Here is a 25,518-nt window from a genome sequence, read left to right as displayed (position 1 = left end):
TTGAAATCTAGTTCCTAAACCGGTGGAGAAATAATGGGGGAGCATGACACGGGCAGCAGTGGTTAGCACTGCTTCCTCTCAGTCCCAGGGATCCGGGTTCAATTCCGGACTCAGGTCACTGTCTGTGTGGAGTTTGCACGTTCTCCCTGTGCCTGTGTGGTTTCCTCCGGGTGCTCTGGTTTCCTCCCATGGTCCAGATATGTGCGGGTTAGGTTGTTTGGCCATGCTAAATCGGCCTTCAGTGCCAGGGAACTAGCAGGGTAGATATGTTGGGTTACGGGTATAGGACCTAGGTGAGTGGCAACTCTTTCCATTCCAGCTCTCCTTGCCTCCCCCTTAAGTGCAACTGCCATATTCCTCAGGCAGTCCTTTAACAATCTGCACCTAGGTTCTTGTAGGTTCAACAAAGAACAAAGAACCACAGGAACAGGCCCTTCGGCCCTCCAAGCCTGTGCCGCTCCCTGGTCCAAACTAGACCATTCTTTTGTATCCCTCCATTCCCACTCCGTTCATATGGCTATCTAGATAAGTCTTAAACGTTCCCAGTGTGTCCGCCTCCTCCACCTTGCCTGGCAGTGCATTCCAGGCCCCCACCACCCTCTGTAAATATGTCCTTCTGATATCTGTGTTAAACCTCCCCCCTTCACCTTGAACCTATGATCCCTCGTGAACGTCACCACCGACCTGGGGAAAAGCTTCCCACTGTTCACCCTATCTATGCCTTTCATAATTTTATACACCTCTATTAAGTCTCCCCTCATCCTCCGTCTTTCCAGGGAGAACAACCCCAGTTTACCCAATCTCTCCTCATAACTAAGCCCCTCCATACCAGGCAACATCCTGGTAAACCTCCTCTGTACTCTCTCCAAAGCCTCCACGTCCTTCTGGTAGTGTGGCGACCAGAACTGGACGCAGTATTCCAGATGCGGCCGAACCAACGTTCTATACATCTGCAACATCAGACCCCAACTTTTATACTCTATGCCCCGTCCTATAAAGGCAAGCTTGCCATATACCGCCTTCATCACCTTCTCCACCTGTGACGTCACCTTCAAGGATCTGTGGACTTGCACACCCAGGTCCCTCTGCGTATTTACACCCTTTATTGTTCTGCCATTTATCGTATAGCTCCTCCCTACATTATTTCTACCAAAATGCATCACTTCGCATTTATCAGGATTGAACTCCATCTGCCATTTCTTTGCTCAAATTTCCAGCCTATCTATATCCTTCTGTAGCTTCTGGCAATGCTCCTCACTATCTGCAAGTCCTGCCAATTTTGTGTCGTCCGCAAACTTACTGATCACCCCAGTTACACCTTCTTCCAGATCGTTTATATAAATCACAAACAGCAGAGATCCCAATACAGAGCCCTGCGGAACACCACTAGTCACAGGCCTCCAGCCGGAAAAAGACCCTTCCACTACCACCCTCTGTCTTCTATGACCAATAAGAAGTCTCACAACACCGGGTCCAACGCCGGCATCTCCACTTCTGTGACCAAGCCAGTTCTCCACCCATCTAGCCACCTCCCCCTTTATCCCATGAGATCCAACCTTTTTCACCAGCCTACCATGAGGGACTTTGTCAAACGTTTTACTAAAGTCCATATAGACGACATCCACGGCCCTTCCCTCGTCAACCATTCTGGTCACTTCTTCAAAAAACTCCTCCAGGTTAGTGAGGCATGACCTCCCTCTCTCAAAACCATGCTGACTATCGTTAATGAGTTTATTCCTTTCTAAATGCGCATACATCCTATCTCTAAGAATCTTCTCCAACAACTTCCCCACCACGGACGTCAAGCTTACCGGTCTATAATTACCCGGGTTATCCTTCCTACCCTTCTTAAATAACGGGACCACATTAGCTATCCTCCAATCCTCTGGGACCTCACCTGCGTCCAGCGTTCTTGTAGGTTCTTGTAAATACCATTAGCTTCAATCACTCCCATATTGCCATTCTTTGGGTAAAAGGTTTCTCCTGAATTCTTTCAATTTCTTAGTGATTACCTGTATTGATGGCCTCTGCTGTTTCCCAAAAGAGGAAACATTCTCCCTGCATGCACTCAAAATTTTAAAGAATTCTATCAGGTCACATGTCTGCCTTCCTTTCGAAACCTCATTAATTTGTTCTCTTGCACTTTCCTTCAGCACGTTCACCTGCACTTTCTGTCGGCACTCGTATCTTTCTGCTCCCCAACCCTTGAGAAATCAAAAGGCAAGACATTGTCCCAGATCTTCCTGTCTTCATATCATTGGAGACAGTTACAAATGACTTAACTGGACACTTACCCGGGAAATGTTGGACAGTTTTATATCCTAGTCTTCTAACTGGGTCACTCCACAACTGACCCCCTGCATGATGTGACAACCCACTCATCACACTTCAGCAAAAGACTGAACCTTTTTACATGGGAACGGCAGCTGCTGCTGTAAAAATGGGTTGTCATCTTCCCCCAATTCTTTATGGTTTAAGTTTATTTATTCGTGGCACAAGTAGGCTTAACACTGCTATGAAGTTACTGTGAAAATCCCCTAGTTGCCGCACTCTGGTACCTGTTCGGGTGCACTGAAGGAGAATTTGGCATGACCAATGCATCTAACTAGCATGTCTTTCAAACTGTGGGAGGAAACTGGAGCACCCGGAGGAAACCCACACAGACATGGGGAGAACGTGCAAACTCCACACGTGCTGCAATTCCACTCCCTCCATTCACTGGGGTTGGACAGGAGATCCTGGAAGAAATGGGCTGTACGCACAGGAAAACCTTCGGGCAGCAGTGATATGTCCAGTGTTGCCACTGACCAGAACATCGAGGTCCATAGTTCCTCTATGCAAATGAAGCTGATAGCAATTGCTGAGCAATTTGCCAATCTGTACCTTTTTGTACAAGTTCTTAGTGGTTCAGTACCATAGACAAGATGCTAAGGAAGAAAGCTGTGTTTGCAGTTTTATGTACAAGTATAATGTCACTTTGAGCCAGTACTTGAATGATTGGCCAATAGAATCCTGTATTGTTCTTTGGGTACTGATTTAAGATGGAGAAGAATTTTTAAGTGGTTGGTTAGGAAAATTAAATAATTAAAAATAGCAAGTTTTACAATCAAGTTGTATCTGTAACTCCACCACTGAGGGGTATGTGCAGCATAAAGAAGCTCCTTGTACAACTGCTTTCAGCATTTACAGCCAACAAAATTGGTCCATTCAATTTGGATTCAAATTCAATTTTCATGGCTGGGCCATTAATGGAAAGAAAAATGTGATCAAGGGCTAATTTAGCTGGCAAGCTGAATCTGAAAGATGCTTATTCCTTTTCTTCACACACCTTCCCATTCTCTCCCAACTGTTTTGTTTTGCCAGCAAAAGAGTTTTGAGAATCAACTTCAAGTGTAGCTGCATCTTGTTAAAGCGAAAAATATATGCCTTGCTATCGCAGACAATGCAGTCCACCCCTTTGCGTTACATGTTTATCTGCATTATTTCCTAAATAATCCTATCCTATGGCTATCCAAAAAGTGGTATTACCATGTAATTAAAACTTGTGAAGGCAAAGAACAATTCCTTAATCTTTCTGCAGGGGGGCAATAAGTGTTTGGAGTTTTAACATAGAATTAGTGTTAATCTTCATGCTCTGTGATTTTATTAAGTTTATTGCATATTTTCATTTTGGCTAATTAAGATGCATCTATCTTGAATTGTCACAGTATGATACATTTTGTTAATTCGGTGATTAATAACGAGTCGACTATTTAACAAGTTGCTTGCTTTCAGGTAAAATTAGAATTTGCGTTGCAAATTTCCTGAATTTCTTCTAGGTACAGCAACTTGTATTTAATCAGCATGTTTAACATAGCAAAGAACGTTTGGCATCAGGCCACAAGGAGTTATTGGGAACATAGAACAAAGAACATAGAACAGTACAGCACAGAACAGGCCCTTCGGCCCACGATGTTGTGCCGAGCTTTATCTGAAACCAAGATCAAGCTATCCCACACCCTAACATCCTGGTGTGCTCCATGTGCCTATCCAATAACCACTTAAATGTTCCTAAAGTGTCTGACTCCACTATCACTGCAGGCAGTCCATTCCACACCCCAACCACTCTCTGCGTAAAGAACCTACCTCTGATATCCTTCCTGTATCTCCCACCACGAACCCTATAGTTATGCCCCCTTGTAATAGCTCCATCCACACGAGGAAATAGTCTTTGAACGTTCACTCTATCTATCCCCTTCATCATTTTATAAACCTCTATTAAGTCTTCCCTCAGCCTCCTCCGCTCCAGAGAGAACAGCCCTAGCTCCCTCAACCTTTCCTCATAAGACCTACCCTCCAAACCAGGCAGCATCCTGGTAAATCTCCTCTACACTCTTTCCAGCGCTTCCACATCCTTCTTATAGTGAGGTGACCAGAACTGCACACAATATTCCAAATGTGGTCAGGTGAACAAAAGCGTAATCAGGAGCAGGTTTTAATCAGCATCATAAAGGAGAGTAAAACAACCAGGCTTAAGGAATGAATGCCAAAGCCTTGGTTTCGCACTACCCGAGCAGTATGTAATGGTTGCACCAAAGCATCTCGGAGGGTCATCAGCTCAGTGAAGGATGCTCTTTGGTCCACCCGAAACTTGCTGATCTTCCAGTGCAAAGATTTGTCCTCGACCGAGTGTTGTAGACTGGCACATTCCAAGATCTAGGGCTACGTGCTGAGGGACGCTTTCAAGCTTGAGGGCAGCCGCCGCAAAGGCACAATGGGGAAAGGCCACCATTTAAAAGCCTTTCAACCGAAGCAGACCGAAGGGCCAGTAACTATAAAAAACCCTTGGACTCTGTAACTGTGTTCAACTCTAAAAACAGCACCGTGAAATGTAGTTTGTTGAAGAACTGAACTGTAATGAATGTAATGTCTTGGAACTGAGCACCATAAAGTATTGTAGATATGACTGTTTTTGCAATGTTTGTAATCATTGGAAACATCATTTCTGCAATAGTTTATTTCAGAGTATTTATGAATAAAGTATTTTTGGGAAAAAAAGCATCTCAGCCTTTTGGCTAAGATCAAGATTTCTTTTGGCATTCTGCACTTGGTTGAAGTCATTAGGTTACACTGAGGATTCATTTGAAGCAATTTTTTTAACGTGGCATCTAGGCCTTTTGGCTAAGATGCAAATGAGATCAAGCCTTGGAGAAGGTGCAATGCCTGCTCCAATCAGCTTGGATCATGTAGATCAAGCCCAAGACAGGAAGTGGGATGCTTGTCTTGTCAGCTTGGATCTGGAATGTCTCACTTGTTGAGATTTTGAATTGGACTTTGATTGGATTGAATTGGATATAAACAAAAAAAAGCTGCTTTTGGTTTAGATTTCATTGTGACTTGGATTGAATATGCTTATATCCCCTATGCTGGGACAACTCCATTTTAGCCTATTTTTGCACAAGGCAAATGTTCGTAAGACGTAGGAGCAGAATTAGGCCACTTGGCCCATCGAGTCTGTTCTGCTGCCATTCAATCATGGCTGATATTTTTCTCATCCCCATTCTCCTGCCTTTCCCCATAATCCCTGATCCTCCTTATTAATCAAGAACCTATCTATCTCTGTCTTAAAGACAGCCAATGACCTGGCCCCCACAGCCTTCTGCAGCAAAGAGTTCCACAGATTCACCACACTCTGGCTGAAGAAAATCCTCCTCATCTCTGTTTTAAAGGATCGTCCCTTTAGCCTGAGGTTGTGCCCTCTGGTTCTAGATTGTCCTACTAGTGGAAGCATCCTCTCCACGTCCACTCTATCCAGGCCTTGCAGTATTCTGTAAGTTTCAATAAGATTTTCTCTCTTCCCCCCCCCCCTCCTTCCCCCATCCTTCTAAACTCCAATGAGTACAGACCCAGAGTCCTCAACTGCTCCTCATACGATAAGCTCTTCATTCCAGAAATCATTCTTGTGAACCTCCTCTGGACCCTTTCCAAGGCCACATCTTTCCTTTGCTATGGGGCCCAAAACTGCTCACAATACTCCAAATGGGGTCTGACCAGAGCCTTGTATAACCTCGGGTGCATTCCTGCTCTTGTATTTTGGCCCCCTTGACATGACTCCTAACATTGTATTTGCCTTTCTAACTGCCAACTGAATCTGTACATTGACCGTAAGAGAATCTTGAACAAGGGCTCCCAAGTCCCTTTGTTTCTGATTTCCTAAGCATTTTCCCATTTTTAAAAAATAGTCTATGCCTCCATTCCTCCCAAGTGCCTAACCTCTCACGTTTCCACATTGTACTCCATCTGCCACTTCTTTGCCCACTTTCTGAACCTGTCCAAGTCCTTCTGCAGCCCCACTGCTTCCTCAATACTACCTGTCCCCTGCATATCTTTGTAACATCTGCAAACTTAGCAACAGTTCATCCTGGCAAGGTACAGAATTGGAACAAAGGCATTGACTTGTCCCTAGTAAGAACCTGCACTGGGTATTTTTGGAACCAAATAAAATGCTTAAAGAAGTTTTCTTTTTGGAGCCAGCAAATCATGAAACTGGAAATTTGATTGGTATTTTAAAAACTGAACAGCTTAACTTTTCCTCCTGCCAGTGCAGTACACAAACCTTGCCTGTTGGTGAGGCTACTTGAGATCTGTTCCTTTGGGTAGAACTAGCTGCTTGTGCTGGGTTCCCTGGCTAATTAGAAGAAGCAATACATGGTCTATGTAGAACTGTGGACATCCACAACAAATTAATAGTCCTGGGAGTGTACTCACTGGCTTTGTTAGCAAACAGCACTGCATGTAAATGGCATAGTGTCCGTAAGCAGCAATGAGATGAATGACCAATTGAACTTTTAATGGGAATAGTTGAGAAATAATTTTTCACTAGTGCATGTGAAGAACTGGCAACCTTTTGGGAGCAGAAAGCAGTATTGTTTTCTTTTTGAGACCATATGAACAGAAATGACTCAGTGTAACCATCTGAAAGATGGCACTTTGGTTTAACCACCTGAAAGTTTGTTTATTATTGTCACAAGTGGGCTTTCATCAACACTGCAATGAAGTTGCTGTGAAAATCCCCTAGTTGCCACACTCCGGCACCTATCCGGGCACACTGAGGGAGAATTTAGCATGGCCAATGCACACCTGATCAGATGCTGTAGTACTCTTGCAGGAGTGCACTGAAGTGGCAGCCTTGAATGTGCAAAAGTCCTGAATTAAGACTTGGATGAGTAATATCATTTGGACCTAGCTGGCACTTTTAGGTCTGACCCAATAACCCAACTAGCAAATTGCTGCAATCAACCTTTCTTTAAAAAAAGACATTTAGGCATGATACAATCTGGGCACAATCCTGGTACAAATTGGTCTGCTGGCCTGGTGTATTACTTGCAAACACGGGACAAACCGACTGAGGTGGTAAACAAGTTGTAACCCTAGTGCTTGACTACAGGAGGGAGGTGTGGGCATGTTGATATGCTGGAGCTATAGGTGATGTTCATGAACCGGAGTGCAGACCTTGGTTCAAGACCTAGTTGAAGTTGGGGGGGCAGTCTCGGTCAACTTCAGAAATTCTTTTGACAGTTGATGATCAGGTGCTATGGCTGACGAGCAGTTTTTACTTTGTGCTGGAGTTCTAGCAAGAAACCGAGAAACATTCCAGAAAATTCTGAATTCTTTGTATACGTTGGCCAGTTTTATTGTGGCTTAATTTCTGCATTGGCATTTAATCAGAATTAGCTAGTCTTGATATTTGGAGCACCTGTCAAACTTGAGTAACAAAACAGGATGTCCTGCTGTTTCATTTCCTGTACAGATGGTGTCAGTCTCTGGGTTGAACAATATGTTGTGAAATGTGGCTTGACAAAAAATGGTGAACACTCCGTACTTGTAGTTCCCAAAAGCTGTCTCCCTCACTTAGCACTCCCCATTGCCAGAAATCAGGTGTAGCTGTCATTGTGACCATCTAGTAAGGGCACCTTCTTGTAAAGATATCTGTGCTGAACTTTATTCAGATGTTTTCGATGTAGGTTAGTAACTGAAATATGCAAATTGCAATGTTGAATGGTATATTTCCATTTGGTGTTTTTACACTTCAGCATGCTTTAATGTTGTATTTGCCATTTGTGTGATGCTCTTTAATGCATTTGGAATTGTTCTTAAATTAGAACCAGTGATAACCCTAGGAACACCAGCACCTCCATCCTTGTATGGTGGAGCTTGTGCTATTTCCAGATATTACTTCCCATCCAATGTTGTATATAATTGTGCTGCTGAGTATTTCACAGCTCAAGTAGACATAAATTTCACAGTTTTAAATCCACTTCACTGGGCATGTAATCTACTGTTGCTTGATATTTGTCTCATGTGAATTTGTTAGAAACTTGGCACTTGTACACATTATGGTATCAAAGAACCAGCATCACAACCCCATAGTCATCAGTAAACCCCAGCGAGGCAGGTTCATATTATATGAAGTATTCAATGCTGTTGAAGTTCAAGACTTGACCTTGGATTTATGAAAATTGCATGGTCATGCGCACAAGTCCCCTACAGTTTAATGTACGATTTGCTTTATGATTAAAAGGTGGATGTCTTTAGCAGTAGTGAGTCACTGTGTATTAATAATTTTGACACCTAGGCAATCTGTTAACGTGTGGTCAATGCCGATTCTCCTTAACGGAAAACAAAAAAGCCTGTTGCAGTAACCGTCATGGTTTTGTACATTTAGGTAGTGGTTGCAGCCCTGCAGAACTGCAGTGACTAGTGGATGACCAATATAGAATGATTATTCATGGTTATTAAAAGCGTGTTCAAATCTTCACTTGAGTTATGTCATGCGACTTTGTTTTCATTTTCTAATAAAATATTTGACATTGTGAAGCATTATATACACTTTGAGCCAATTTGGAACCAAATCAACCCTCCATAGTAATCCTAATACCTGAGCTAGTCAGGATCGGAATCACACCGACTAGCAAGCAAACCTGACTGACGAATGCAACCTGGAGGAATAGACTTGGCTCTGGATGGGATTCTCCCCATTATTCTCCTCTCTCTCTCTTCTCTCTCTCTCTTCCCCCCCCCCCCCCCCCCCCCCCCCCTGTTTTTCTGTTTAGTCTTTTGATGCAGAAGCAGTAGGTTTCAACAACTGTTCACTCCCATCGGGCCAAAGCATACAACTTTATTGTGCCCTTCCTCTTTATCTCCCCCCTCTACTCACCTCAATTTTTAAGACCCCTTTCAACAAAGCTGACGATGCTTTGACCTGTGTAGAGGGAATGCACTATCACAAGGATCAATCTTCCTTTTATGATTATCTCCACCGGTTGGAAAAATTAGTACTTGATGACCTCGTCCAAAGTAATTTGTCCATTTTGTCTTTTTGAAACTCAGAACGTTTTGTCATCTTGTTCCTACCTATAGATTGCAGTCTTTGCGCTCACCAAGGGTTAGTCCAACAATAGCTGATGGACAACTGCTTGACCAAATTCAGCATCTTGTAGGGAACTCGCCAAGTAAGTTGAGCTACTTGCTTCAACACTCTGCCATTCCAAGATTTTTAAAATTCTTATTGCTTAAGTGTGGCCTAATCCTCACAATATCTTCGACTTCTAAAGTGGTTTCTTAGTTTCTCCCGTACCCCACCCAACCTCCCACATCACCAACTTCTTTTAAATGACTGGCTTCCCAAGCCTTGGGTGGTTTTGTTTCAGCTCCCAAGGTTGATCAAAGGAAGACTGAAGTATGAGCTGAATGGAGGGGGAGGGGGAAAGGAGTAAGATCTAACCACCCAGTAGAAGTGGACTGGAAGATGCATAACAATTGGGTTTTAAAGCAGGTATTTTGTCTTGGATCAGATTTGTGTGTTCATTCAAACATACAAATAATGAGCAGTATATTTGCTTGTGTTTAATATTGTATGCATTTCAAGAGTTGCATTTTACATTTCAATATACTATCATGGATTATCCTCATACAAAAATGTATAATGGCTATTGGTACATGGCAACTAGTGACATGTTTTAATATTTGGAGCTACAAACGTTACTACTTTAGTCCCATATTGAAGGAGAGAATGAGTGGGAACAATTTTCAGGATAAGATTAGGTTCTTTTCAAATCTTTTTACTTCTGCTCCAGTCTCAGCAGGTGGAGAGATCTGATTTCAAGTATCCGGCACTTTGCAGGGGAGGGTGTATATGATGTGTACAAATGTGACACCACTGTTTTAAAAAAAGGAGTTAGACAAAAGGTGGGTAACTATGGGCCGGTTAACTTAACTTCTGTAGTAGGGAAAATGCTTGAGTCTATCATCAACGAAGAAATAGCGCGACATCTGGATATAAATTGTCCCATTGGTAAGATGCAGCATGGGTTCATGAAGGGAAGGTCATGTTTGACTAATTTGGTGGAATTCTTTGAGAACATTATATGGGCAGTGGACAATGGGGAACCTGTGGACGTGGAGTATCTGGATTTCCAGAAGGCATTTGACAAGGTGCCGCACCAAAGACTGCTACATAAGATAAAGGTGCACGGTGTTACGGGTAATGTATTAGCATGGATAGAGGATTGGTTAACTAACAAAACAAAGAGTGGGAGTAAATGGGTGTTTTTCTGGTTGGCGATCAGTGACTAGTGGTGTGCCTCAGGTGTTTATGATTTACATAGATGATTTGGAGTTGGGGACCAAGTGTAGTGTGTCAAAATTCACAGATGACGCTAAGATGGGTGGCAGAGCAAAGTGTGCAGAGGATGCTGAAAGTCTGCAAAGGGATATAGAAATTCTAAGTGGGCGAGAGTCTGGCAGATGGAGTACAATGTTGGTAAATGTGAGGTCATCCATTTTGGTAGGAATAACAGCAAAATGGACTATTATTTAAATGATTAAAAAATTGCAGCATGCTGCTGTGCAGAGGGACCTGGGTGTCCTTCTGCAGGAATCACAAGGAGTTGGGTTGCAGGTGCAGCAGGTAATTAAGGCAAATAGAATTTTGTCCTCCTTTGCTAGAGGGATGGAGTTTAAAAACGAGGTGGTGTTGCAGCTGTATAAGGTGCTGGTGTGGCCACACCTGGAGTGAGTACTCTGTACAGTTTTGGTCTCCTTGAGAAAGGTTATACTGGTGGGGGTGCAGAGGAGATTCACTAGGTTGATTCTGGAGTTGAGAGGGTTGGCTTATGAGGAGAAACTGAGTAGACTGGGGCTATGCTCATTGGAATTCAGAAGAATGAGGGGAGACCTTATAGAAACATAAGATTATGAAAGGAATAGATAAGATAGAAGCAAGGAAGTTGTTTCCACTGGCAGGTGAAACTAGAACTAGGGGGCATAGCCTCGAAATAAGGGGAAGCAGATTTAGGACTCAATTGAGGAGGAACTTCTTCACCCAAAGGATTGTGAACCTGTGGAATTCCCTGCCCACTGAAGCAGTTGAGGCTATCTCATCGTTTTTAAGGCAAGGATAGATACATTTTTGAATAGTAAAGGAATTAAGGGTTATGGTGAGTGGGCAGGTAAGTGGAGCCGAGTCCACGAAAAGATCAGCCATGATCTTATTGAATGGTGGAGCAGACTCGAGGGGCCAGATGGCCTACTCCTGCTCCTGGTTCTTATGTTCTTATGTCTCCCAGATTGGATTTGGTGAAGAACCTGGTCACAAATGGAACCCTGAAATGATAAATCCCTGAAAGAGAACAAAGATTAAAAGCACTAATCTCTCATTTTTCTTAAAGTACAACCAATTTGGGCAAATGTCACTGCACTGAATATTGCAGTTCTATCAACTATTCGTTTATGCAACCATTTGAAAGCTGTTTTCAAGCAGAATTCCCATTGTCTTCATCTGTCAATGAAAAATTAATACTATTGAATGCACCTGCATATCCCCTTTCCAAAGCTATATACCAGTTAGAATAAGGTCGTTGGATCAGGTAGGCTCTGGACCAACAAGTTGGACCATAAAACCACAATATTCTCTTGCACTTATTTCCTGTACATTGAAAAATTGAACTAAGCTATCACACAATGCATTTAATATCACAACCTCAAAAGCTTGTTGATTTATTCTAGTATTACTTACTGCAATATTCTATGGGCTACTATTTGGTGAGTAGAGTTCTTTTTCAATAATAAAAATGCTTTACAGGCCATAACTTGAAAAAATGCCTTCATAGAAATGTTGCAGTAAATGTGGGCACTTTGATGTGCATGTCATCTGGGATAGTGATGCAAATCTGTAGTGTTTGTTAAAGATAAAATGTGCATCAGGTCAGCACAGAAATCCTGGAATGTAAGTACATGGAGCATGGTGATGTATGGTTGACTCTGGGACAGGAGGGCTTAGGTTTACACTAGGTACACTGACCTCCAGGGTATGAGCTCAGTATAAGCTGGCACTTTAGCACAATCCTGAGGGAATGCTGTGGATAAAAATAGCGTCTTTTGGATGAGAAATTGAAATAAGTGCTGGAAAGTATGGTGGAGGCAGATTCAGTCAAGGCTTTAGAGTTGGATAATTGTCCAAGGGGAAAATGTTTTCCTGGACTACAAGGAAAAGGACAGGGAGTGGGACAAGATGAGTTGCTATTTCAGAGGGCTGAATTACTTCCTTCTGCTGTAACCATTTGAAGATCCTTCCACCTGTTCCAGTGGTTGTTGATTCAATAATGCTTTTTGAGAAAATAGGAAATACAATTTTTACTGAGCAGGAATCAGGCAGTAAATTGATGGGAAACCTGTGATCCCTGTCAGATATCTGGGTAGCTGCAAAGTAGGAGCAGAGGTTTTGGCAGCAAGACATCGCAAATTGGCACCAAATGAAGGCTCTCTAAGATGAACGCCCTCCCCAAACCAAAGGAAATTGTCAAAAACCTTACCTTTAAATGGCATTTCCTCATTCCCTTCCTGCAGAGGCTTCCCAGCTCGGATGAGAGTTAAAGTTGCAGTTAGAGCCATAAGACATTAAGATATAGGAGCATAATTAGGCTATTTGGCCCATCAAGTCTGCTCCGTCATTCAATCATGGCTAATAAGTCTCAACTCCATTCTCCTGCTTTTTTCCTATAACTTATGATCCCCATACCAATCAAGAATCTATCTGTCTTAAATACACTCAATGACCTGGACTCCGCAGCCTTCTGTGGCAATGAATTCCATAGATTCACCACCCTCCGGCTGAAGAAATTCCTCCTCATCCTGGTTCTAAAGGGCGCTGTCCCTTTACTCTGAGGCTGTGCCCTCAGATCCTCGTCCCTCCTATAATGGAAACATCTTCTACTCTATCAAGGCCTTTCAGTAATCTGTAAATTTCATTGAAACCCCCCCCTTCCAGCCCGATTGTTGCTGATTATATATTTAGAGAATTCCAATGACTTCAGGGGCATAGCCTGAGCAAGTGACCAGGGCATGTTAAAATGGAGGAAATTGAGATTTGGGTGCACCATAGACAGCTGGATCAACCCATACATTTTAACTGTCTGCATGGGTTCTGATGGGCATGTAGGATTATTGCCCTGTAGTTTTCCAAACTACTGGTGTTTAACTGGTCATTGCTATTGTGAGAAGTTGCACTGCATGCAGCAAGTTGCTGCACCAATTATGCTGACTTGTGAAAATGTGTTTCTATTCATTATCAGGATGTATCAAGAGGTGACTGTTATGTGGCCTACTTTTATTTAACCAATGTTGATAAATGTAGGCAAGCTCACATGTTGCCCACATCCTTTTACACCAGGCCTTTTTTTTTGTGGCTCATGTACGTTTTGTTCTTGCAGGAAATTCTGAAACACTAATCAGAAATCATTGCACTGGTGATATTTAGCATTGCAGTACAAAATGCCTAAGAGGCTTTCTGGGGGTGGAAGTCCAAAGGGAAATTGTTAATTGCTTAAAGGCACTTAAGTTTATTCTAGACCTGAAAACCTGCTGGTGGGTCAGTGATTTTTATGTTGCCTGAAGGTGCTGACCTCTGTAATGTTGTGGACTTTTGGTCTTACAAGAGGGAGTAGTAGCCTGCAGGCTCGTTTGTAGCTGTAGATGTTTCTGCGCGCTTTCTTGTGTGCTTCGGTAGCTGAAACTTAAATGTGGGAAAGGAGCAGGGTTTATGCTCTTGGTTTAACATGGGGCTTTTTGTAATATTGCTGCAGTGCTTCTTGGGTCCAAGTGGCTAATTTGTGTTTCTCAATGTTGCAAAATGCAGCAGCAGTCTAAAGAGCTGACTTTGCTCATCTGATAAAAGAAATGCTCCCAACGTGCCTTACAAGTTTATCAGGTGGATGCCCTCTAGGCACAGGTTCTAGTTCAGGGTCACTTAAAGGCTTAAACTTGCTAACGAAACGTTGTATTCAATCTCTCAGTTGCCACAAGGGCTTATAGCTTTACAAAGATAACTGCTGCCAGGTGTAGTGTTCATGAAGTTGTTTCAGATTTGTGCAAAATGAACCTTTTTTGTATGCTCTCTGTTCCCGAAAATAGAATCAACCAGCTGGTAAACTTGACATGCTGACGGTGAAGTTTGACTGTGTAAATCCTGACTATTTGCCTCTTGGCTGCAGTACCCACCCAAAAAATTCTCAACTAGGTATTCTTATGAATGAGAGGTTATAAATGAATCCTGGATTGTTATGCTTCGATGCCTTGTTAAAGGCATGTGAGAGCATGTGTAACATGGGTACATGCGTGACTTGAGACTAGGGCAAAGCTGCTTGTAATGCAGATTTGGTGTGGATAGACTATAGTCTGCAGATGTATTGCAGGTTTGGAACTGATGTCCCCAGGACCTTTTTTTTTTTGCTGATCATCACCTTGCATTTGGATGTTGTGGAAGATTTATTGCAGGGCAGAGGAAGTGAAATTTGAATATAAAGCCTGAGTGCATTCTGGTTGGAAGAAATAAGAGGTCATATACAGCTTGGAAAAAGTGCCCAATTGGCACGAGAAACAGGTATCTGGGATACAGATACACAGATCAGAATAGTGATGGTTCAGAAATCCAGTAAAAAAAAAATACAAAGCACATGGCACATTTTAAAGCAATAGCATTGAAAAACCCAAGTCATCTTGTTTGTGTCTATCTATGTCCTGTTTGTGAACTGAAGTCTTCACTCATCTGATGAACGGACAACGCTCTGAAAGCTCGTGTTACCAAATAAACCTGTTGGACATTAACCTAGTGTTGTGAGACTACTTACTGTGTCTACCCCAGTCCAATGCCGGCAACTCCACATCATCTTTAAACTTGTATAGAACTTTGGCTAACCTATACTGAGCCCTGTAGACAGATTGGATGGCCTTTCTTAAATAAAAATGGACCCAACAGCATTTTGGGTCTATCTACCCCTGCACTAGATGGACTGCAGCCAATGAAGTGGCTCGCCATCACCTCCAGAGCAATTGGGGATGAGTAACAAATGTTGTCCTTGCCAGCAATGCTCACATTCCATGAAAGAACCTTTTTTAAAACGGGGGCACTGGAGATGGTGGAAAAAATGATCTTCTAAATTATACCAGAATTGAGAAGTCATAATTATTGAGAGAAGATTGAACAGGCTGGATCTCTTAACTGTCGAAACAAGAGTGACCTGATAACATTTATGAAAGTTTTAAGGAACAGATCGCAGTGTGTTGCAGCTGATATCAGAACGGAGAGCCTTAAATGAGTCAATAAATCCAGTCAGAAATTGGGGAGAAACTTTTTTTAACCCAGTGGTTAGAATGTAGAAATTCCAACCAGGAGTATTTGTGATGAATGACAAAGATGATTTTAAAGAGGAGTAGAAATGAATGAGTAGAAAGATTTATAGATAGATTAGATGAAGGATGGCAGGAAGCTTATGTGCAGCAGAATGGGCTGTTTTTGCATTCTAAATGTTGTATTACTTTGTAAAATCTTCGGCAGGCGGGGAACATATTGGCCTTTGGTTTGTCGGCTGCTGCTTTTTTTCTTTGGCACGTTGGGATAGACCAGTGATTGGCCATGGATGGGCTTTCCATTTTGTGCGAGGGAATATTTTTGAATGCTGTACTTCATTTTCTTTTTCTTATTTGGAAAGATTGCCATTATTCGGAGTGCCTAATTTGACAGATGAGGTCTTGTACTGCAGTTAACTGGCTGCTAAAAATTGCCGTGTCTGCAGCACCTGCTGTTAACAGGTGGAAAACCTGAACCTAACTTAAGTGCCTTTGTTTAAATTTGGCTTTTGAAAGAGGTGTCCATGTGAAGTGATTTGCATGTTTTTATTAATGTCTTTTCATTTTGATTACACTGTTGAAGTGTCTTTCAAACTGGCAGTCATATTGCCATAGTTTCCCACCAGTGGCACACTTGGCATGATCTTTGAGTGGAAGTGCAAAAAGGCATTATATATTTGGAGGGAGTGATTGTTGCAACGATGTGAAGGCATTAAAACTAACCCTTCTCATTGGCTGGGTGTTCTCCCTTTTGGAGATTCATGTTCTGTGCACTTCGTCCTCCCTAATTTTGTTTATTATTCATAAGTAGGCTTACATTAACACTGCAATGAAGTTACTGTGAAAATCCCCTAGTCGCCACACTCTGGCGCCTGTTTGGGTACACTGAAGGCGAATTTAGTATGGCCAATGCACCTAACCTGCATGTCTTTGGATGGTGGGAGGAAACTGGAGCACCCAGAGGAAACCCATGCAGACACGGAGAATGTGCAAACTCCACACAGTGACCCAAGCCGGGAATTGAACCCAGGTCCCTGGCACTGTAAGGCAGCAGTGTGCCACCATGCTGCCCAACCAGTCTAAAACAATTTTTGCATAAAATAAGAGGATTTTGCCTTGGCTTCTGTATTGCTTCAGACTGGAAGCTAAATAAATAACACTATACCACAAATATTAACAAACGTGAGCATAGAGATCTCTTAATGGCTCCTCAGCTTTTGTCTTCAGGATGAGGTTTGTTGGTGGTTTTGGATCTCGATACTCCACCCCCCCCCCCCCCCCCCCCTCCCCTTCCCTCCCAAAACGAAAATCTTGGGTGGAAACTGAAGGATCCTTGGTTAAAGGAGTGTGAAAGCGTCCTTCCTTAGTAGGCTTGATTGTATAAGATTTTACAAATAAATATCAAATATTTCTTGCCAGAGATGATGCACCGTCAGTAAATTGCAGGGTGACATAGGCTTAGAAAATATAATTTTGCTCTAGAGATTCAAAAATTTACTGCAACATTTGTAATAATATCAGTTCAAATTCAATGAATAAATGGCCAGTGGACAAAATACTACCAGATTTCCATTATCTCTCAGTAACTTCATTGTAGTGTTACAAAATGTAAGCCTTCCTTGTGACTGATAAATAAACTTTTAACTTTGTTTTTATCTACAGCCCCAACAAGAGTAAAAATATACATTTGACAAAAACTAGTTGTAAACTTTAGAGAAATGTTGCTGAATCCTAAGGTGTTACTTGATTGTGACTGCATTTAGATGGCCGAGAGCAATTCTCAAATTTCATCTCCATTTGAGATTGGCATTGAGGACTGCTACCTGATGAACTGATTGAGTAGATGACATTGACTCCGGCGGCCACTCAATCACTGGCCCATCAGCACCTCCTTCATGCAAATAAAAATATTGGAGATCTGAAACAAGAATTGAAATTGTTGGATAAACTTAGCAGGTCTGGATGCATCTCTGGAGAGAGAGAGAGTGAGAGAGAGTTAATGTTTCAAGTTTCTAACTCTTCAGAAGACTATTAATTATTAAAACAGTCTGCAACTGCCAAGTTAAATGTGTCCTAATCATGTAGGTATGTTCTGTACTGGCTTTAGATACTGCTAAGCAATATCAGGATTTGGTTTACCTTTCAACAGGTGTGTTTTCAGTTTCATCTCCTATCTTGTTACAAAGTACACAGAATTGGAGAGGAAATTGCTATGTAAAACAAGTCCAAAGTTGCTGCAGCAACTTGTATTGCATTCTCCTCTCTGGATCACTCCCCCACCCGACACAAATCAAAAGATTTTAATCATGCACCCCTTTGGAGTACTCCCCTGTTTATTTCTAGTGGCCAACAATGTAATGATTAAAACCTAGAATTCTTTAAACAGCTTCTGAAAGCTTTAAAGAAAGTCTTGTTTGCCCACCCAACCTTTGTGAAGATGCCTCATTTGTATGGATCACCTCCATTCATGCACATTTTGAATAAGAAAGCAGGGTAGGTTTATGTACCTTTCTAGGCGAGTATTTATAATTCATGCTTTTCACATTGTTTGCATACTGCATGTTTTGGCTCTACGAAATTGCTGCATATTTTTTACGAGGTCCGTCAACCATTCTTGGTTGCAGCATGAATTGAAATGCAATAAAGGTTTACATTTATTTTTGATTAAAGTGCTGCCAATTGTCCAATCAGTTTGATGCATAAGGATAGCTTATAATTGTGGGCATTTGCACTTGAAACTGTGGTAATTAGAAATCTAAGACAACGAGGCACCTTTGACAAAATCTAGGATATGTGTAAAGAGGGAAGCTAATCCTGACCAGCCGATTGCTTAGTAGTTAAATGTTCATCTTGAGACGCGGCTAGTGTTTGAATCAATCACATTGCAAATTTCTCACTGTGCCTAAATTTGACAAATTACAAATATTCTTAATCTCTTGACAAATTTGTTGCTGTGATCGTGTCAGCATGGCCACAGTGACTAGGACATTACGGCCAAAGTACAAATCCAGCTACAGATGTTGAGTATGGAAGTGGACGGAATCAATTCTGGAATGTTGCATTGTGCCAAATTATTTACCCTGTAAATTCCACCACCACCCCGGGCACGGACATGTCTAGAAACTCCCAAATCAAAGGTTTTTTTCTCCCTACAAAAAGCATCCAGAGTTTCCATTCCTTGTGTAGATAGGTGTTCCTTCAGTCTCCACCTTCACCATTGTAAAGTCTACATACACAATCTTCTTGGAAATAAAGTTTCTTTCACAGGAGTGCAGAGCTTCTTCTGATAGTTGGGTGGGGCAGGGTAACTATATCTAAAATATAACATACCAAGCCCCTTATTTTCCTGTTTTGAGATTGTTAATGGCTATCTTAGCAATGTAAAAGCTGAGTTGGCAGTATTGCTTTTGTGCTACTACAGAATATAATGGGAGTATTTTACCTTGAATGTAAATACCCTGTGGAATTTTATGCAGCTTAAATGTCTAGTAGTAAAGATGTGCTTAGAATAGTTTGTCTGGTCTGGCAGAATGCTGTGGTTAGAAACAAATTAGCTTTGTATTTATTTGTTGAATGCTAATTTTTTTGTTCCATTTCAAACAGTGAGCAGAGTATTTTAATCAAAGGGTTTCTTCATGCTTTCAGACTCCTAGCACCTGGCATGAAATAGGCCTGAAGAGGAAAAACTCTCACAAACGTTCTGCATCGTGGGGCAGTGCAGATCAGCTGAAAGAGGTGAGATTAGAATTGATGTTGCTGTAGCTCTTGAGGTTGTTGCCACCCAAGTTAAATGTTTATCACCAGCCTGCACATACTGAAATACTAGACTTGATCATATCAGTTCACGTGATCAGGAATACATGGGGAAAATAGTCAGAGGTGGTGGTTATTTGGAGTGACTGGAGAAGTGGAATTGCTTTAGGTAAAGACAGTGCAACAACTTAATGCCTTGAATGTAAAATGCTCCAAGGCTCCTTGCATGATAAAACAACATATAATTGCTCCACAACACTCCTTAAAACATAACTCTTTGACTGCGTTTTTGTGGCTGGGTGACCTATTTTGTCTGACAATGCTCCTGTGATGCGCTTGTGGGTGTTTCATTGTTAATTTAAATAAGCTGTTGTCATAGGATGGCACAATGAGTTGTTGAGTGAGATGATCTAAAGCTTGGTCAAAGCTAAACTTCAAGGAGTGTCTTAAAGGAGGAAAGAAAGCTAGATTATAGAGCTTGGAGCCTAAACAAATGAAGGCATGACCACTAATGGTAGTACAATTTTAAGTGGGCCAGAGTTAAAAATCATTGAATCACTGCAGTGCAGAAGGTGGCCATTTTGCCCATTTAGTCCGCACTGACTCTCCAACTGAGCATCTTCCCCAGCTCTAACTCCATGAACTTACCCCACTAATTTACACATCTTGGGACACCAAGGGGCAATTTAGCATCGCCAGTACATCTAACCTGCACATCTTTGGGCTGTTGGAAGAAACTTTAGCAACCAGAGGAAACCCAAGCAAACACAATGTGCAAACTCCACACATTGACCCAAGGCTGGAATTGAACCCGGGTCCCTGGCGCTGGGAGGCGGCAGTGCTAACTGATGCCACCATGGAATGCCAATATCTCTAGGGTTTTGGGGCTGCAAGAGATTAGAGATGGGAAAGGATGAGGCCGTGGTGTGATTTAAGTTAAGTTAAGAGGTGGGCAGCAGAGGTTTGGATGACCTCAAGTTTATGGAGGATAAAATGTGGGGGACCAGCCAGGCATGTATTAGAATAGTCAAGTCTAGAGATGACAAAGGTGTGAATGAAGGTTTCAGTAGCAGCTGATTGAAGACAGCCAATGTTTTGAAGATGGAATGAGCCATCCTGGTGATGGCGCAGGTATGTGGTTGCAAGGTCATCTCGAGGGGTGGGGCAGGAGGTGGCGGTTGTATAATGGAGGTATTTAAAATTGAAGGCTTTGGAGAACAGTTTACCTTGAAAAGAGAATCAGTAAACACAGGAGACAGATTTAAGGTACTGGGCAATAGAACCAGCAGGGTAATAAGAATTTATTTTCCAACACCCGAGTTATTATCTGAGAACTGAGAATGCAATGTCTGAAAGGGTGGTAGAGGCAAATTGAATAAATACTTGAAAAGAAAATTGCAGGGCTATAGCTAAATAGCCAAAGAATGAGACTTGTGTAGATTTTTAAAAGAACTAGCACGGGCATGATTGGTTGCATGGCTTTGTGCTCTGATTCTCTTTTGTGCTGTATGATTGTGTGAAATAGCTGTGACTAGGATCTGAATCTAATCTTTCCAAAAGGTTATTGTGGTAAAATGCAATGTTCAGTTTGTTTTCTCACTTAAGCTGTGATGACTGAACTGGCTGCCCAGTCTGTTTGAGGGGCACAAGGTACTCGTTTTCGTTCCTGTGTAATAGAATTCGGTGACCCTGAGCATTAAACTTGCTCAGTTTCAGGTCAACTTTCTGACACTGTGCCTTGCAGATGAGGGGGTCGTATGCTGGATCAGCTAATCCCTGCTGGTTGAATGTGAGGCTGGAAATAGTCTCACTGCAATCTGTTAATAGCTTGCCCCCAATATATATGTCCAATTCTGTGGGTAAGGACTTGGAGCTTTTGTTTATTATTCGTGGCCCAGAGACACAAGGATAACTTACAAATTGGTCAACTAGACCATATCTGAGTCATTTGGGAAAACAACAACTGAAGCTCCTGCCCTCTGCTTGTTGCTTTACTCAATAATTGCTAAATTTGGGAGTTTTGACTGACCTTGGATAAAAAGAATTTCCTCTACTGAGTGCAGTGCAGCTATGTGATTTTACTGCATGGGACTGATCATGACTAAAATAGTTTTTGGCAAGTCTCTTTATACCAGAAATCTATTAAACTGCTTCTAAATGGTGTGGTTCAGTAGCATAGCTTGTCTGTTTCACAGACCTATGAGAAATAATGTTCCTTGCAACAGCGAGACAACATACCCAATTTGTTTTATGGGCAACTTTGGCTTGTATTTAATTGGTTATTGCCATCTTCCTTGGTTCAATGACTGAAATCTTTGAAGGCCATGAAATCTGTTGTGTAATGACTATTTTATCACCTACACTCCAAAAATATTTCCAGTAGGAGTCTGCTAACTGCAGCAATTAGGACTGTGGGTTGCTCTGACAGATATTCGTGTTGTGACTGCTTACATGGGAAGTCGGTTAACTCAGTTGCCTGGATGGCTGATTCGTGATGCAGAGTGCCACCAACAGCGCGGGTTAGAATCCCTACAGTGCAGGAGGAGGTCAATCGCCCATCAAGCCTGCACCAACAGCAATCCCACCCAGGTCCTATCCTTGTAACCCCACATATTACCCTGCCAGTCTCCCTGGCACTAAGGGGCAACTTGGCATGGCCAATCAACCTAACTTGCACATCTTTGGACTGTGGGAGGAAACCAGGGCACTCGGGGGAAACCCATGCAGACACGGGGAGAACATGCAAACTCCACACACACTGACCTGAGGCCGGAATTGAACCACCATGCCGCACCGGCTTGACATTATTCATGAAGGGCCCACCTCGTCAACTTTGCCTCTTGCCTGAGGTGTGGTGATCCTCGGGTTAAATTACCACCAGTCAGCTCTCCCCCTGAAAGGGAAGCACAGCCTTTGGTCATCTGGAACTATAGCAACTTTACTTTTACTGCTTAGATGCAGCATGATCCATGCAGTATTCTGAACTATGAATGCCAGGTTTTCTTCTCCCTTTCTCTTGAAGTTAATGTGACGCTTCACATATTTATGGAACTATGAATTGATTTTTAAAAACTGCTTCCAAGCAGTGCCTGGAAATCCAAGGAGTTGAACTATAATTATCTCTTTCGAAAGCAAGCTTCATTGAACAGTGACTGCACTTCTCAGCATTTCATTATCGTGAAGTACTTTGAAATATTCGAGGGATGTAGGAAGGTATTATCCAAATGCCAATTACTTATTTATGACTGCCTTGAACACTTCTGGCAAATGGTCAAGCGATACTTCCCCATCGGAGGAGAGAGATGTGCCTGGATATGGAAGAGGCTTGGGCCAAATCATATCTGTTTGGGAAATGTATATGATGTAATGGAATGATGGTAGGGCTGTTTTAATGGGTGGAAGTGTGGCAAAGTAATCCTTGCATTTTTAAAAAATCAATTCAAGAATACCTGCGTTTGAAACTCAAATCTTGTGGTAATCAACTGGGAAACTGTGGCAATCTTCTAATCTGTATCATACCCCCTTACAATGCATGGGCTCAACATTACTGACACACAAGGAACTCCAAGTGGACCAAAACCTTTGCAGAAAATCCAAAGTCGTACATATTCTTTTCAGGTAAGAAATTGCAGTCAGATCTTGGTGCTGTTTGCAAGGACAGCCAGGAAGATGTGCAGTAATCTTTCCATGTGGAGAAAAACACAAGACATGCCATAATTGTTGACCTTGGCTCAGTGGTAGCATTCTCACCTGAGTCAACAAGTCATGGGTTCAAGCCCATTTTGCATTCTTTCATGGAACGTGAGCATCGCTGGCAAGGCTAGCATTTGTTAATCATCCCTAGTTGCCCTTGAGGGTGATGGCAAGCCTGTTACAGAGACTTTAGCACATTATCTAGGCTGACGCTTCATTGCTGTACTGAGGGAGTGCTTCATTATGAGAAGGTGAGAGATCCCATGTGAGTTGAGACTTTAAAAACCAGGCCTGATTGTCCCTTTGGGTAAATGTAAAAATAGCACTATTGGATGAACCTGGGAGTTTGCATGTTGTGGTCATACTAGGAATCATCTGGCCACTTAATTGATTACTGTTTGTGGAACTATTGGTCACCTCATTTCCCTACATTACACCAATAACTACCCTTAATACTTGACTGGCTTTAAAGCACTTCAGGATGTTCTGCAATCATGCAAGGTAATATATAAATGTGCATAGAAGCAGCTGAATACATTTCACTGTTTCTGACTTTCAACAGATGATGAAATGTACCTGAGATCATTTTGCTATTGATTGTCATGGGTTCTTGGAAAGCACTCAAACCATTCTTCCTAACAAATGCATAGGACCTTGTTGAAGCCCAGTCCTGCCCTGGGCTGTCTTCCTGGTATTCACTACAAAGTGGAAAAGTTGTTTTTGGAAACACTGAGCAAATTGTGATTCCTTAAGATAGCTAAAAGGGATGATTTTTGTTTTCAAAATGATGCAAGCTCGATCATTGCAGCTACATGCTAGCACATACCCAAATCCTTTAAATTTTCACCCTAACAAAGAACTTTCAAAACTGTTTTAATTTGGCCACTCATCACAGCTTGTATTGACTTAATAAATACAAAGGCTTCAATTAAATGCTGTTTTTATGTAGTCTTTAATTTGAGTTTCATTCACATTTTTTTAAAATGAAGTTCCTGTTCGCTATCTTTGAAGTGTTTTGCAATGTAAAAAAATGCAGGGCCAAGCTTTCAAAACCTGAGACAAATAGCTTTATATTTGAGTGCTAAATGAAAAGCAGTTGCATCTTTAAACTGGCAGATACAGTAAATAAAGAGTAATAATGAAGTGTAATGCCATATTTTTGTTGTGACTTGCTAATGGCTTATCTCTTAGGCTTTGCATGTTAATGTTTATTCTCAGCATGTCTCAGTATAACTACTGTCTAATCTTTACACAGCTATAGAACTCCTTGAATAAAGGAAAAAAAAAATACTGTGGATGCTGGAAATCTGAAATAAACATGGAAAATGTTGGGAAAAAAATAGTCTGGCAGCTTCTGTGGAACGGGAAACAGTTAATGTTTTGAGTCCAATAGCGCTTCAGAACTGAAGGGAAGAAAAAATATTTAATGCTGTTGAAAAACTGGGGAAGGTCACGTAAAACAAGGGAAGGTCAGGGATGGGCTAGAGTGTGGGAGAGATTGAATGACAAAAGATGTCATGGAACCAAGGGCAAAGAAATGGTAATGGTTGTTATAATTCAGGTCAGAAACTCGAGGGTTTTATGAAGTCCCCCTGGATCATAAGTTTTGCACTTTGTATTTGGCTAGAGTGGGCATGAGTTATTTCACTTGTATGATTCAACTGACCCACTAAGGAGCTTTTCTCAAACAAAGTTGATTTAAGTATACAGTTAACATGTATAGAAAGAAAATTAGCGGTAACTTTTACCAATTGCAAACAAGGGGAAAAAATCACGATATGGTATAAACCTTAACGGCTGAACACGGTTCCAACGAAACAAATCCCATAAACAAAATCTTTCCACAGGTTTAACACAGCAAAGATTAATGCTCACGTGATACTGGAATTTAGTCCTTTGGTTGAATGCTGCAGTTCTCTTGAAGCACACACTGACAAGCTTGGAGTCAGAACAGCTTCCCAAAACACCAGGGAGAGAGACTCTAGTCAAGCCAACCACCAACAGCAGATATTCTACTCCAGGAAGGCCAGGAAGCTTGCATCTAGCTAACAACAGAATTTCCAAAACCAGGGAGAGAGAGAAAAACACTTATTTTCAGCTTGATGTCCACCCTCTTCTAAACTAAAATTGAATTCTTTGGTTTTTTCTTCCTGGGAGGAGCCACCTGACTTTGACTTGTCAATCAATCTTCCCCCTCACAATGCAAGGTCATAAGATCCCAGAGTAAAAATAAAGAAAACCCCATTTAAGCCATTGAAGTAGCAATAAAAGGACTTCTAGCGGGTGGCCCGGCAGCAATGAGGGGGGAAAAAAACTGGAAAGGACTGCTTACAACTGCAGAGAACATGATTTTAACAAAACATTTCTTAAAGGTATACTAATGTCACAGTAGTGAAGAAATGAAGATTT

General features: G+C 41.9%; 1 protein-coding gene across 4 annotated transcripts in view; it reads left to right on the top strand.

The window, feature by feature from the left end:
• Window positions 1-25,518, top strand: part of LOC144500634 (glucocorticoid-induced transcript 1 protein-like) — a 71,415-nt gene that overhangs the window by 33,532 nt on the left and 12,365 nt on the right. For 2 of the 4 annotated variants that reach the window (XM_078223886.1, XM_078223887.1), the window contains exon 3: window positions 19,309-19,398. The exons of the other annotated variants lie outside the window; for them this stretch is intronic. In XM_078223886.1, the coding sequence (XP_078080012.1) occupies window positions 19,309-19,398 (90 nt within the window). The remainder of the gene's footprint in view (window positions 1-19,308; window positions 19,399-25,518) is intronic. 4 annotated transcript variants of the gene reach the window in all.

This window comes from Mustelus asterias, chromosome 11 (genome assembly GCF_964213995.1).
Source record: "Mustelus asterias chromosome 11, sMusAst1.hap1.1, whole genome shotgun sequence".
Taxonomy (NCBI): domain Eukaryota; kingdom Metazoa; phylum Chordata; class Chondrichthyes; order Carcharhiniformes; family Triakidae; genus Mustelus; species Mustelus asterias.
The sequence above is the reverse complement of the archived record's forward strand: the minus strand, read 5'-3'. Positions and strand labels throughout refer to the sequence as shown.